At 31.3% G+C, this 16,464-nt stretch overlaps 1 protein-coding gene across 1 annotated transcript; it reads left to right on the plus strand.

Annotated features, from left to right (window-relative positions):
- The first annotated feature begins 3,992 nt into the window (after positions 1–3,992).
- LOC106409626 (potassium transporter 5) lies at positions 3,993–13,220 on the plus strand. Its single transcript, XM_013850225.3, has 9 exons — positions 3,993–4,143; positions 4,525–4,608; positions 4,701–4,923; positions 10,358–10,606; positions 10,700–10,738; positions 10,913–11,173; positions 11,263–11,315; positions 11,553–11,667; positions 11,795–13,220. Exons 1-9 carry the CDS (start codon positions 4,069–4,071, stop codon positions 13,048–13,050), a joined length of 2,355 nt encoding a protein of 784 aa, XP_013705679.2. The 5' UTR covers positions 3,993–4,068; the 3' UTR covers positions 13,051–13,220.
- Positions 13,221–16,464: the final 3,244 nt, after the last annotated feature.

Raw genomic sequence — 16,464 nt, forward strand, 5'->3', positions numbered from 1 at the left:
CTTGGACTTGGGTCTTGGTGGAGGGCCTCCGGGCCAATAAGAATATTATTTTTGAACCAAGTTAAGCTCAACGTTTTGCTATTTATTTCGGGAAAAAACAGCATGCAATTTCATTTAAAACGACAGCGAAAATCCCTTAGCGTAAGTCATAAATACGAGAGTGTTTCGTAGAGTTTATAGTTCGATAGGGCGATCACGAGTGAGGCGTGATTCGTCTACTATGGTTGTATCATGGGACTCTATATTCGTACAGTCACGTCTAACTAACGGAGCGAATATTTTGAGTTAGGAAAATAGATCATATCTCGACTCCATGTCTGTTTGCGAATACAATTTCTTATCGTTCTTGTATTCGTTCTTACATTCGTCTATTTTCCTTAACATCGCTTTTATTTATCGTTTATGTCATTCCGGTTTACCGGCGTCTACAAGCAATACATTCGAACATTATTAATACGACCTTAATTGGTTTTAGTTTGGTTCTATCATAGAATACACATTACCAAATGCATTGTATCTTATCTGCTCATGTATTCAGGTGTGGATGGACGTGTATGCCCTCCCGGTGCCTGGAGCCAGTGGAAAAACATGTGCACAGATATTCGAAGATGCTCGGTGTGTGACGCACCAACCAGTCGTAGCTGTGGTGCCTGCCTTGGTGTCCCCGCAGACACCTACGCTCGCTTGAATGAACCTCAAGTGCGCATCTGTTTATCTTTATGTGCTTCACTTATTACGAGTAGATCGTCTGAACTCTATAAATACTGAGTCACTCCTAATAAAACTAATCACTAATCCATCTGAACTAATTTAATTTTATGTTGTAACTGCTATTGTTGGTTCAGTTTAGTGATGGCAAATATGCTCATCCCGTCACAATCAATTCCAGGTGTGTGTCTGGAAAATGAAGAGGAACTTCCCGGTCGGACGGGAGACACAAAGAAGGGCAGAATTACTTGGAATTCTCCCTACAAGGCTGCAGTCTCGGCTCTACCATGTCACTGACCCAAGAGAATTCTTGCAGTAGGCTAATAATGGCTACAGCCTAAAAGAAATATAGTGCTGCATCAAGAGAGAACGTCGTTATGTGATGTGCTTTGTGAACCTATTATGCATGTATTTTACTTTTTCGCTCTTGAACTTCATAGTTTCAACGAGCACTATGGTTAAATGTTTATGTTCAAGTTTGAAAGAATAGAGATAGTGAAAGAAGTAAACGCTCATAATCTAATTTTGATTACAATTTCAAAAATAAAGAATGCGATATTTTATTATGATTTGGAAATGCCGTACATTTGTCAGAATTGAAAGAATATTCCAATCCCATGTTTTAGATATTATTTCTACAATTTATCATATACTCCAATAATGTAGGCTGTTAAGTCAACTGTACTAATACCTAGATCTTTATATTTTGATACGTAAAAAACAATTCTGTAGAGAAAGGGAATAAACAGTTGGTAAGAACTAAGAAGCCATTGAATCAGTAAACATGACAAGTTGAATAAGTGAGAAATCATTTTATTTGGCAATACACTGTCACCCTTAATAATGCCAATAAATTAATTAACCCTCAATAATACGAATTTTTTAATACGAGATTGATTAGAGAGGCAACAATATAATTGGTGAGAGCCAATTGACTTTCGGCAATAGGGTCGATGCAGGCGTTTAAGACAATTTTCTTTTATCACTGTTATTATTGATAATGGTTTGAAACATATTATATGTATCATAGAAGAGATACAACATATAATATATAATGAGAAACTAATGGTTTTTCCATGGAAATTAAACGAAGACAACTTTCAATTGTTGACGCATTAGCTATATCAAACTGGCCTTGTTTTGAACTGAAGTAAAAAGTAGGTGTTCCCGTACTTACAATACTAGACGAACTTCTAATTTTTTTTACGAAAACACGACAATGATTCTCACAACACAAATTGATCTTCTTCTTCGACTACCTTCATCAATTTTATCCCGAGTTATCTTCAATGAAACTACCGTTGGACAAACTTGAACAAGAAAATAGAAACTATAAAGATGAGAAGAGTTGAATAAACTTCCCGATCTCTTGCCATCCCCACCATGTATAGGCCACAACACGACACACTTGACACTCGTACACAGTGAATATTAGTTTATAGAGTTATTTTTTTACGTTATTATAAAATTAAAAATGAAGTAGAAGTATATGACATATTATTTCAGAATATATTTTTTTGTGAAAATAGGATAACATTCAAAATGTTCTTGTACTTTATAAAAAATGTAACATACTAATTTGTGATATATGGAAAGGTATAAAAAAATTGATTTGACTATTTATATCACTAAAATGTATTTATTTTTTTGGCTACACAACATCCGTTTAAAATTTCATGGTTAATCGTACTTTAGCTAAAGTAGCTGGAGGAAGAGTGACGTATCGGAAAAAAATTCGCGATATCATATAAGTAAGGCCAACACAGAGAAATGTTACGTGGTAATTCCAGGATCAATAAACAAGACTTTCAAACTTTCAAAAAATTATCACACAGCTCGTCGCACGGAAAAGAGCACACATGCCGAGTGAGCGTGCTTGGAAGGCTTATTACACATGGTGGTCGGAGCGTTACAAACAGTATTATAGCTGAACTCAGACGCGTGTAGAGTCATGTGTGCGCTTACACACATGAGTTAACATCCTTAGGCACAACATGGACATTGCGTTTTTTGAGAGATAGTTAATTGTAACATCTTGATTTGTGGTATATATTGAAAGGCTTAAGAGAATTGATTTGGCTACCTATGTCACCAAGTTCACTTAAATTTTTGGTCACACATTTCAAAAGAACTCCAGAGTTAAGCGTGTCTGAGCTGGAGTAGTAGAAGGATGTGTGACCTATCGGGAAGTGTTTCCCGATATCGTGCGAGTGGGACCAAAACATGGAGAAGGGTCATGTGGTAATTGCAGTATCAGTAAAAAAAATTTAAGCCTCCCAGAAATTAATGCACCGCCCGTCATACGGGATGGGACCCACGAGCTGATTGAATGGCATGGGAGACTCATTAGCCGTGGGCGGTCGAAGCACAAGTGGTATTAGGGCTGACCCCAGACGAGAGTAGAGTCATGTGTAGGCTGACACTAACATGAGTTATCATCCCCGGGCGCAACGGGGACATTGTGTTCTTTGAGAGATGGTGAATTGTAACATCCTGATTTGTGGTATATGTTGAAAAACTTAAGAGAATTTTTTGGCTACCAATGTCACCAAGTGCACTTACCTTTTCGCTTAAACTCCCGAATGAACTTTAGAGTTAAGTATGCTTGAGCTTTAATAATGGAAAGATGTGTAACCTATCGGGAATTGATTTGCACGACTGAGGCCAAAGCACGGAGAAAAATCATGTGATAATGACAGGGTTAGTAAACAAGACTCTCAAACCTCCCAAAAACTAATGCACTACTCGTCGCACGGAATAGAGTCCACGGATTGAATGAACAGGCATACAAAAATAATTAGCTATGGATGGTCGAAGCGTTACAAGTCAGATCGGATTTGACTATCAATGACTTTAAACACAAGCCAGCTTAGTATAGATGAGAACACTCGCGGAATAGGAACTTCTTAATCATATTTACGCCAAAAAGATGAAAATGCACACAAAAATAGAAAGATCCCAAAAATAAAGACGCAAAATGTTTCAATGAAATAACATAAATTTAACACTCAAAAACTCTTTAAACGCATTTTGTTCCCCTAACCCAACGATTAATTATTGCAACAATAGTCCGACTCTTTAGTTTAGTTCCTATAACATTTGGCATCAAAATATATAATTTATATTTAAATAGTTCAGAAGTTTCAACTTTCAACAGCCGGTAATACGTGTCTGAGACGCGTCCTTACCACATTAATTTAACTCTATTCTTCCCTACACTGGATGAGTATTTCGGGTGTTTGTTTAATCAGAAGTCAGATACTATTACGCCTATAAAGACCACTAAAACAGAACCGATTAAAAGCATCTAATTAGCCATCTCTCTCAAGAGTTACAGTATTACAAACAAATACAAAAAAAATGGATGGCGAGGAACATCAAATAAATGATGAAATTAATAACCATGACCATGAGCAGAAGTTGAAAGAGAAAAAGGTATTATTTCATCTCGCTTACAATATAAGATCATCTCTGTTCTTTCTGTGGTTCTATATAACTACTTCTACATAGGTTAAGTTGGTCGTTTAGTGCCTATCAATTTTTCAGTATCTTTTTTTTTCCAAAAACAAAAATTCAGTATCTAATCTAAATCGTATATACCTTATTTTTCTTGGTGCTAAAAAATCAAAAGCGCCGATTAGGAACATCTTTGATTTCATGATGACAAAAAGAATAGTTATCATACCAAGAAACTGTTGATCAACGCTCAACCTTGTTTTATTGTTTTTCTATAGCGTCATCAAAGTCATTTTTTTTTGTAACTGATCAAAATCATATTTCACAGCAGTTTGTTGTTGTTGTTTGGTTATTAATCAGAAATCATGGGGAAAACTGTTTCGGCCCGATTCCTTCAGCATAGAGGCCGGAAAAACTCCAACCAATACTCGTCATCCTTCATTGGTATGTATCTAAATATAACTCTTCGTGTTCGATGGAGAATATATAGGATGACCTTTATATGTAAAAAACATACATACTTTGAATGAAATTAGATGAGCTGGAGAACGACGATGAGTTTGGCATTCCAGAGCCTAGGAGTGGTGTACGGAGACATCGGGACATCACCGCTATATGTGTATGCAAGTACTTTCACTGAAGGTATCCATGAAAAAGATGATATCATCGGCGTTCTCTCGCTCATCATCTACACTCTCACCCTTGTCGCACTTCTCAAATATGTTTTTATTGTCCTTCAGGCTAACGATAACGGAGAAGGTACTTTTTCTTCTTTTCTAGACGATTAATTTTCATTATAATTATTGTCGTTTTAACCCTTTTCTTCTAACATACTAAAAAATTCTTTTACTTTACTATCGTTTTTAATATATACTAGATGTTTTCATGTGTGCAGAAATAAAAATTTAAAATTTATATTATATTAAAAATAAAATTTTGTTACTTTTTAGATTTTAATAGTTGCTCACAATATTTAATTTTAAAATTTATTTAATTATATGTTAAAGTGAAGATAAAATAAATATTTTTTGGAAATTTTTATTTATTTATTTCTTTTGGTTAAAATATATTAAATCAAATTTTATAAAATTAAGAAACAAATTTGTTAGGTATATAACTATCAAAACATAAAACAAATAATATTTCTACAATTGTAGATATTTAAAAAACTAATGGTATTGAGATAGATTAGAAAATTACAATTTTTAAAAACTGCATAAAATTTTAAAGAATTGTTTTAGTAATAAAAATAATATAATTATAAAATATAATTAAATAATATTTCAGAAATGTAGAAGAATATTATATTTCTATTTCTACAATTATATTATTTATTATATGATGATATATGAATTATTATTATATTTTAAAAAACTTACCAAAAATATAGATCAACATTAAATGTAAATGTCTATGTCACAATTAACTCAAGTAATGTCATTATTATTTGTATGTCATGTCATTTTTTCAAAATTATTGTGTTGATAACACACGGTAAATTACTTCTCAAATAATGTTTAGAGAATAAGACAAGATAGCTCTCTTTCTAATTTAAAAATGAATCAGACGACTAAGATTATACTTTTTATGTTTACATTTTTTTTATTTAAAATACAGTATGAATGATCAAATCATTTGTTAAACAAAGATAAAATCATATATAAAAATTCTTAACTATGAAATGGAAAGAGAAATTTGACTTAATTTTGGGAAGAATGCTTTATATGTATGATTAATGTTTATCTTATAAATTTAATGTCAGAAAGAAGCCATTGTAACGTGCGGTTCACTTATTCTCTTAAAGTTATTGAGTCAATTCACTAATGATCGATCGATGGAGTAAAATGTAGTTATCATATTGCTACATGATAGAACCAGTGAAAACATGATTTATGTATATTATAAATTCGTGAAAAAAGAAGTAGTGGTATATTTTAACCTAGAAAGGAATTAAGCCGACGATGGTCGCGCTTTTACTGGATCCACATTAAGATTCGATGGATCTATGAAGAGACTTAATCAATAATCAAAACTTCGATATAGTTTTCATATAATATATTACTAGATCTCGATCCGCGCAACCGCGCAGATTTTTGTTTTCATTTATTTTTATATAAATATTTTGTTTTCAATTCTAAATTGGTATATATTATAATATATATGTGTCTATCAATTTTTAAAACATAATAAGTTTATTGTATATTTTTTCATTGAATAGATTGTTTTCAAAGTTTCATTGTATTTATATCTTCTTCTATATATATATTTTCGGATTATTATTTCATTATTAAAATCGTAACTATATATATATAAAGATTAGTAAAATATAATTTTATTGTCATATTCAAAGATATTGTAACATTTCACAAATTTAGAAAGTTTTTTAAAAATTAAATTTTTCGCTTCATAAATTTATATTATCGAGTAAATAATTAAACGTTTAGTTTTTGCTTAATTTTTAAAATAAACTATATAGTTTAAAATTTGTTTTCATTTGTTTAAGGTAGTAAAGATTAATCATTGTTAGATAATATGATTTTTTTTATTTAGAAAAAAAATCTTTAAAATTTTAAAAGTTAACATAGACAAATATTTAAATATTTAGCATATGAAAATATAGTATTATAACATTAAATTATATATATTTAATTTATACTATCTATAAATTCAATGGATCATCTATTGTTTAAAACCAATTATTGATAGCCCAATAAAAATTTCTGATAGGCCCAAAATTTAAATGATAAGATTATATATTAAATATAACATGATTTTCTATAAATAGGTCTATTAGGTACATTTTTTAAAAAATCACACATGAATCAAGGTTGTGACTTCTGTTTTAATATATAAGATGTAGCTAAAAATAAAATAGAAATTGGAAATAATGACCAAATTTTTTATGACCCAAAATTTAGTATGTTTATCCTTATCGGATAATAATTTTACTCATTTTCTTATTGCTCTTTCTATATATTAAATTAATGAAATAAATAGCTTAGAAACCCAAAAAATTATGAAAACTATGAACAATATATATTGAAGAAATACTCATATCAATGTAGTAGTATTTTTAGGCTCTAAAACTTGTTAAATAAAAAATTAAAATTTTGTTCTAAGAATAGCAGATTTTATATTCTAAGAAAAGACATAGTAGAAACTGAACTCTACATTTTGTTAGACAATCTACTTTTATTTGAATAACTAATCTACAAATTTCAGAGTTTGTTAAAATTATTTTTAATTTCTATTTTTAGTCTATAACTTTAAATTTGTAGGATTATGCAATCTATTAACAATTCAAAATTTGAAGATTAGTAGAATATGATTTTGAACCACATGACTTATTTCTACCCCGAGTAGAATATGTAATCAACATATAATCATGACCAAATATCTTTGAAAACATGGAAGTGCAGTTACCAAATATTTTGAAAATATATACAATTTTTTTTTATATATGATATATACAAACAATTTTCTATACAAACAAAATTATTTATTTCCATATATGCAAATATTTTTAAAAAATTTCTATGTATGCAAATCGATTCACGTTTGATTAGTTTTATTTTAATTAAATTTTTAATATAGAAAAACAAAAATATAAATTTTTAATATGCAAATCGATTCACTTGTGAATTGGTTTTATGATTTTCAATACAATTAAAAATATATGAAAATATTTTTATGTCCATATATACAAATATTTTAATTTTTTTTTTGACAACACAAATATTTTAATTTTAATTAGGTTAATTTTAATTAGTTTAATTTTAATTAGTTTAATTTTAATTAAATATTTAATATATATATAAATAAGTTTTTAAATTGTATTTTAAATGATAAATGAATGGCTATGTTGGGTTTTCAGCAAATATTACATTAAAGGAACCAATTTCAGTTGGTATTATCTTATAAAGAAAAATACAAGGGGGTGAATTCAACTGAGTGTTTTAGGTGATTTGTGTTAAAATGACAAATCCACTGTTATTGAAACATGAATTTTAAAAACTCATTTAAAATCCAGTGTTATTGAACTTGACATTTTATAAAGTACTCTGAAATCCACTGTTATTGAAAATATTTTAAGTTGTAGAATTTTAAAGTTTTCAGGTGATTTTAGAGTGTTTGGTTGGAGTTTTTTAAGTTAAAAAAAATTTAAATTCAAATCCCATAATTTTATGTGATATTCTAGAGTAGTTTAACAAAACTCATTTTATTCTCTGCAATTCCTTAAATCATCTCAAACCTCATTAAAAATCAAATCAGCTCAAATTTTAAATTGAATACATCCAGCTAAATGTTTGGTCTATATTTCTAATATTCCAAAAAATAAAATCAATATTACCATTGACTTTTTAGTGTGATGTACGTCCCCTAGATCAAAAGATTTGTATGTGTTCTAATAATTGTACGATGTCGCACGTTGTAAAATTGAATAATACGAAGTGACGCGATTCGCAGGATCCAATGACTAAACTATTTTTTGTTCCCAAGTAAAGCGCGTTAACCACGGAGTGGTGGGCTAGTGGTCTTGAGGCAGTTTCCCCGCCAATACGGACCCGGTTTCGAAATCCCGTGTGGCCACCCGGGCCCTCCCTGCTAATTCCTGGGGTGGGATTAGTCGGTTGACCTCGGTCGCCGGATCTCCACGGTTAACAAAAAAAATAAATAAATAAGTAAAGCGCGTCTAGAGTTCGTACAAGTACCACGTTGACTTTTTTATATAGTTTTTTTTTGGTTATTTCTAAATGACATGGTAATACTAAAAAAATTTCAATTATAACCAAATATTAATACTATTTAGAATTCGCAATTCTTTAGATAATGTATTTTACTTTGTTTTGTGTATATATTATTTTTTCTAACATAGTAAGACATGATATTTATACTATTATTTGAGAAGTGAATTTGCTTATTTGTTATGTTCTCCATGATTTTAGGATTAGTCATTAAACAATTTTAATTTTAATTTGACAAATTAAAATTTTAATATCTAATAAATAAATTATAAAATTCATTATTTAACTGATTATAAACTAATATTATAAAAATATCTCAAAAATAAATGGAAAACGTTTTTTAAAAAAGAAAATGATAATTCCATGTATTTATTTTGTGTTTATCTACATCTTTATTTCTTATTTATTTATTTTTATATTTAGTATTATATATACACATATCATAATTAGATTTATCATTATACTAAAATATTATAAATAGTTTTATTAAAAATAACAAAAATTAATTTATATTTGTTTGTAAACATAATATGTCATGGCATATTTTTAAAAATTATTAAATTTATTTTAGTATTAAAATACTAAAAAGAAATATATAAACAATAACAATAAATTTGATTTATATTTTTTTGTTAACGTGATTTTCGTGATATTTTCATTTTTATTCTTATCATTCAGTTGCAAGAATAACTTGTATTTTTTATTGGAGTTGAAGATTTAGTATTTCTTTGTTTTTATTTTTACTAAATATTTATTGTTATCATCCAGTTGTAAGAATAACTTTCAAAAAGGAATATTTTCAAAATATTGTTTTTTAGAACAAGTACCTTATATTTATGAAAATTTAAAATTTACTTTATTTACTTTTAATTTTTCAAGAGTTTTAAAGAATTATAACTTTGTTTAAATTAAAATTTCCTCAAATATGCATTACATATTAATATTTTGTTTGTCAACATAGTTGGTCTGCTTGAGTGTTTATTGAATTATTATATGAAATATTTCACAATATAATTATACATATATCAATATTCTTATTTACTTTGACTAATATAATATGTAAAGCTGAGTTTGGTTTAACATTCACGTGCTTTTGATTTATTTTGAGATTTTGTTGGTTATGCTAATTCCTAGAATTTGGTTTAATAACATCACTTTATATTAACAATTATATATTTGTTTATTTAATTATATCATTTTTTATAAATTAATATAATAAAAATTTGTTCAAGATAATAACATATTTACAAGATATTAGTGTTGTTATCCAAAAATAATTTTTTTAAATCAATAAAAATTAAAAAATTAAGAAATTGAAAGATCCATAAAATAGTATAAATATTATGTTTTATTTAATTTTTTTTTATCTTTAAACTAATAATATATTTATTAATAAATATTTATTAAATAACTATATGCAACCCATATAACAAAGTTGGTGAACGCAGGAGGAACATTTGCACTGTACTCGTTGATATGTCGGTATGCAAAAACAGGACTTATCCCAAACCAAGAGCCAGAAGATAGAGAACTCTCAAACTATACACTTGAACTTCCAAACACACAGCACAGAAGAGCCCATAAGATCAAAGAGAAGCTCGAGAATTTCAAATTCTCTAAGATCACACTCTTCCTTGTCACTATTATGGGCACCTCCATGGTCATTGGTGATGGTATTCTTACTCCTTCAATCTCAGGTACGCACTGAGAAAACAATTGACCAACATGAGGTAAAATATCCTCCAGAATTATATTAATTAACAAATTTCATGCTTTTTTACTTGATCCAGTACTTTCAGCAGTAAGCGGAATCAAATCTCTCGGACAAAGTAAACTCACTCATCCATCTTCTAGCTTATTTTTTTATTGATATATGTTAATAATATTAACTGCTGTTTTTTTAAGTTGGAACTTGGAAGAATATGATTCCTCACAATATTCAAATGTAACAATTTAACCTATATAAATGTGATCTAATGGAATTTGATGATGGTAATGTGCAGACACGGTCGTTGGTGTTTCAGTTGCAATCTTAATTCTGCTATTCGCATTTCAGCGGTTTGGAACGGATAAAGTTGGATTCTCGTTTGCCCCGATCATCCTTCTATGGTTCACATTTCTGACCGGAATTGGTCTCGCTAATCTGTTCACGCATGGCTTTACCGTCCTAAAAGCACTTAATCCACTCTATATTATTCACTACTTTACAAGAAACGGTAGAGAGGGTTGGATTTCCCTCGGAGGTGTCTTCCTCTGCATCACTGGTGAGAATCCATAAAATGAATTTATATGTATTATATAATCCAAATATCAAATATTATTTCTAATGATTGAATATAATTTGTTGAATTAGGGACGGAGGCCATGTTTGCTGACCTAGGTCATTTCAGTGTTCGAGCCGTACAGGTGATTTTTATATCCAGACCCTAGCTATATAATTAAGTAAAGAGGATATCTTAAACATAAACATTTTAGACATATATATATATGACACTGGAACTGAAAATTACATAAGATAAATTAGACCAATTCACTCATTGCAAACTGATTTGAAAAAAAAAAAAAAACTGATTTGAAAACTCATCACACATATTTTTGGTGTTTAATTTACTGACCTATTTTTTTTCAAAAAAAATGTTGCAGATTAGTTTCTCATGTATCGCATATCCAGCGCTGTTAACAATATATTGTGGGCAGGCTGCCTACCTGACCAAAAATACTTCGAACGTTTCAAATACTTTCTATGACTCTATCCCAGGTTTGTTTATCTCAAACTATATAAAACCTCAAATTGAAAGTGCATACAAACAGTGTTCTTAGTGGATGATTCCTACTCAGTTTTAATCTAGATATCTAACAACATAACACTGGATGAAACTTAACAGATCCGTTTTACTGGCCAACATTTGTGGTGGCGGTGGCAGCATCGATTATAGCAAGCCAAGCTATGATATCCGGTGCCTTCTCAGTCATCTCGCAGTCTCTACGTATGGGTTGTTTCCCTCGAGTTAAAGTGGTTCACACGTCGGCTAAGTACGAGGGACAAGTATACATCCCCGAGATCAACTACTTTCTCATGCTCGCATGTGTGGCTGTTACTCTCGCCTTCAGGACCACCGAGAAGATAGGACACGCTTATGGAATCGCTGTGGTAACCGTCATGGTCATCACGACCTTCATGGTTACTCTCATAATGCTTGTTATTTGGAAGACCAACATAGTGTGGATCACTATGTTCTTGATCATCTTTGGCTCCATAGAGATGTTATACCTTTCTTCGGTTATGTACAAGTTCACGAGCGGTGGTTATCTACCGCTTGCAATAACGGTGGTTTTGATGGCAGTAATGGCGATTTGGCAATACGTTCACGTCCTCAAGTACCGGTACGAACTTAGGGAGAAGATTTCTGGTGAAACCGCTATACAAATGGCTACGAGTCCTGACATAAACCGTGTTCCGGGCATTGCTCTATTCTACACGGAGCTTGTTCACGGCATAACTCCGTTGTACTCTCACTATATCTCAAATCTTTCTTCTGTCCATACGGTTTTCGTCTTGATATCCATCAAGTCACTTCCCGTGAGCCGTGTGACACCATCAGAACGATTCTTTTTCCGTTACGTGGAGCCCAAGGATTTCGGGATGTTTCGATGTGTTGTGAGGTATGGTTACAAGGAAGACATCGAAGAGCCAGATGAGTTCGAGCGTCAGTTTGTTCATTACTTAAAGGAGTTCATCCATCACGAGTACTTCATTTCCGGAGGAGAAGTGGAAGAGGCGGAGAAAGAGGAGGAAACAAATGTTCAGACTACACTTGTGCCTTTGTCTAACTCAGTCCCTTCCTCCGGGCGGATCGGGTCCGTGCATTCATCTTCCTCAGACAAGATTAGGTCGGGAAGGGTCGTGCAAGTGCAATCCGTGGAGAATCAGAAGGATTTGGTGGAGAAAGCTAGAGAGAAAGGAATGGTTTATCTAATGGGAGAGACTGAAATTACGGCGGATAAGGATTCTTCTCTGTTTAAGAAGTTTATAGTGAACCACGCTTACAATTTCTTGAAGAAAAATTGCCGAGAAGGAGACAAAGCACTTGCGATTCCAAGGTCAAAGCTTCTTAAGGTTGGCATGACTTATGAGCTGTAAGATTCGCTAACCCGTCTATTTTCTTTATGTGTTTGTCTGTGTGATTTATACGTGTGGTTTAAGTTCAGTGTGACTTAAATTCTCCATGTAACCATGTTTCAGCGACCTTGGTTTGAATGTAAATTGTAACTTTGAAATAAAATTAAAATGAAATATATTCATTTCATTCATTCCTAAACAAAACTGTAAAGGAATCTATATTATAATGATGGAGTTTTTGCTCTTTCCTCAGCGCGGCACGTCAGCGTTTTGTGGACCCCACTTTTAAAAAGAGTAAAAAAAGTTTCAAGCACATGGTTCGGACCCGGGTTATTGAGATATAAACACCATCATTTATACCACTAAACTAAATGATACTTTGTACATTGATGGCCGAAACTAATATATATTTATGAAGGTCGGAAATTTTTGCTTCTTCGGTTTTTTCTGTGGGCCGGGCCTACAAGTGTATTATGAGTTTCATTTTTGAATGAGATTCATCACGTTATATGAAAAAAAAAACAATTATAGTTTTCCCATATTGTAAATTGTCTTTGTTTAACATAAGTTAGGGTTCTTTTCATCATTGTCTTAGACAAGTCGGAGTTACAGAGTTGCAGCGTGTGTCTGTTCGTAATCTATTTTTTCACCGGTGAACTCTTCATTTCCCCATCTTAAATCGCTTGATCATAAATATTCCTGATTTGTAGTCCTTTTCGAAACCCTATATATATGATTCTCATCTTTGATGAACCCAATTTGCATCTCCACAAAACTCATTGATTCCTCTTAGCTTTAACCAGCTTCTAGAAAATATCTCTTTCTGCCACTCTAGTTCCTCAAATCGGCATCGGCGTCCGTCACTCAACCTTCGAGTCTCTCCGTCTTGGTCGTAGTAGTCAGAGCATAGCCTCTAACCTTTTCGCTTCTGGGATTCCCTGAATTTTAAGAAAGAAAGTGAGTTTATGGGAATCACGATTCTCTTCCTCGATGAAAAGGTAAGTTAATCTTCGATTTATCACACTTATTTAATATAATTATTTTTAGTTGATTTCCTGATTCTTTGTTGAATAATATTATTTGCAGATTTCGTGATTCATGGGTTTATTCCCGCCGGACGTGCTAATCATTACATGTCATCTTTGAAAGCCGGTTCCATTGTGAAAATCGATCGTTTTGAGGTTGTTAGGTGCTCAAGCATGTACAAGATAACTGATCATCCATTCCTCATTCGTTTCATCTCACCAACTATTAATGATGAAATTATCACGGGTGCTCCTGAGATCAATTTCCAGTCATAACTAGACTATTCGACAATTTCCAAGTGATTGCGAACACCAATCTAGAACTCTCAGGTATATTATCATATTGCATATGGGTTTATATTATGTTTCGATATCATAACTGATATTTAAACTCGCAGATGTGGTTGGGCAAATCTGTTCTGTCCAGGGCTCTGGCCTTACCAAAGAAACAACTCGAGTCCTTATCCGTCTCCTCACTGATCCGTAAGAAACAATCAACACACAATTCTCTTTATATTATTATTTATATTGTGCTAACATTAATAATCAAAAATATTTCTTATTCTGTGGTCGTCTATTTATCTCCCTTACTTATCAAAGTAATTTTACACAAACCTTTATTTTACACCTTAAAAGAAACCACAACAACCCAAACAATCAAAACACCAAAAACTAGAATTCCAAAAATGACGAATCATTAATGATTACATCTATTTTTTGTCTAATCTTAGAAGTAAACTTGAAAACAAATATACCAATTCAGTCACTTCAGCTAAAACTCAACGACACATACATTGAGTCAGCTAAACAAATACAAACTACACGACCAGCTATTTAACAATTTACAAACTTACTTTCGCAACGAAGAAGACGAAGACGACAACCAAAATCAGTAAAATTACCTAAACAAAAAAACAAAGTAAATTACGAACTCTGATAAATACTGCTAACAATGATTTTTTTTTTACATATTACCCGTCAAATAAAAGATAAACAAACACATCTACACGAGGAGATACAAGAGACAATCCTGACAGACACAAAGGCAACAACAACATCTCCACCTGCTCCTTTCTCTTATCTTATAAAAATAGCTTATATGCCCAATATCAACATGCCAATACTATTGTGCATAAATTCGTTTAAAACTCATTAAGGCCCAAATACTCAAGACTATCACTCATTTTATAGTTATTTCTACAAGTCTTCATGTATTTGTTTTAAAAGTCAGGTAAAAGCAACAAGATTAAAAATAAAATAAAAACATATAGCAAACATAATAAGGATAATAAGGATAATAAAATTATTACTTACACAACTAAACTGGAAAAAAAATATTTACACAACTAAACTGGAAAAAAAATATCTAGAAACAAAAGGTATTCTCAACAACTTTAATATAATTTATGTACTCTCAACAGTACAAGAAACAAATTAAAAAGACAAACAAACAATAAGTCACAGTGACATAACAAACAACACCACGAACTATATCAATTACATTATTAACACAATTTATTCCTTCATAAGTAGAAAACAATGCATACACAGTTCATCATCACAACTCTAACCCTATAACAATTAAAAAACTTGAAAAACAACTCAAAACGCAAAATTCACAACTACAATAACCCTAGCAAGTATTGAGATAAAACAAAAACTCTGTCCACAACTCCGCGCTTGCGCGAAGGCAATGCCCCTAATGTTTAGAAATGATTTTATTTGTATATTTGATTGGAAGTGATGGAATGTGTATTCTATTCCATTCAAATAAAAATGGTAGATAAATTATGGAATTAATGGAATAAGTCATTCCAAATTATTCCACACCAAAACGAGATAAATCAAGCAACATTTATTTGAAAAAGCAACCATTCAAATTAAATGGTAAACAAACTCAACTTAAGCATCTTGTATTTGAAAAAGAAATAGATAGTCTGTTGGTGAATAATATATCGATCGTCCTTCTTTGATCTCTTTGGCTTTGGTTTGAGAAGCTATTGGTCACGTCTCTCACATCTCTGCTTATCCATGTTCACCTGAATTCTTGGCGTCTGATTTTGGATTTTGATTTCATGTAGATCCACTCGCCCTCCCATCCATTGTTCTAGCTTGAGAATCAAAATAAAAAGAGAAAGTAGGGATATGAAGATGACATTCAGCTTAGTTAACATCTTCTCTGCGTGTATTTGGACATATGGCTTCTCACTCTCAAATTTGAGATAATAATAACAGATATCTAAAACCGCACCTTACACTCCGGTGAAAAATGAGACGGCTAGTCGATTGTGAAAGGCATTATCTTCCATAACCACACCGACCTGTTTTTAGATAAAGGGACAATCTTTATACCTAGAAAATTTCGATAAAGAATTGACTGGGCCAGTTTGTGTCTCATCTCCTCTCATAG

This window comes from Brassica napus, chromosome C6 (genome assembly GCF_020379485.1).
Source record: "Brassica napus cultivar Da-Ae chromosome C6, Da-Ae, whole genome shotgun sequence".
Taxonomy (NCBI): Eukaryota; Viridiplantae; Streptophyta; class Magnoliopsida; order Brassicales; family Brassicaceae; genus Brassica; species Brassica napus.

Bases quoted from the DNA above. Each gene is read 5' to 3' on its own strand.
- LOC106409626 (XM_013850225.3), top strand. From the start codon at position 4,069: ATGGATGGCGAGGAACATCAAATAAATGATGAAATTAATAACCATGAC. The intron at 4,924-10,357 runs GTACTTTTTCTT...TGGTGAACGCAG, and splicing joins GGCTAACGATAACGGAGAAG to GAGGAACATTTGCACTGTAC. The intron at 10,607-10,699 runs GTACGCACTGAG...TACTTGATCCAG, and splicing joins TCTTACTCCTTCAATCTCAG to TACTTTCAGCAGTAAGCGGA.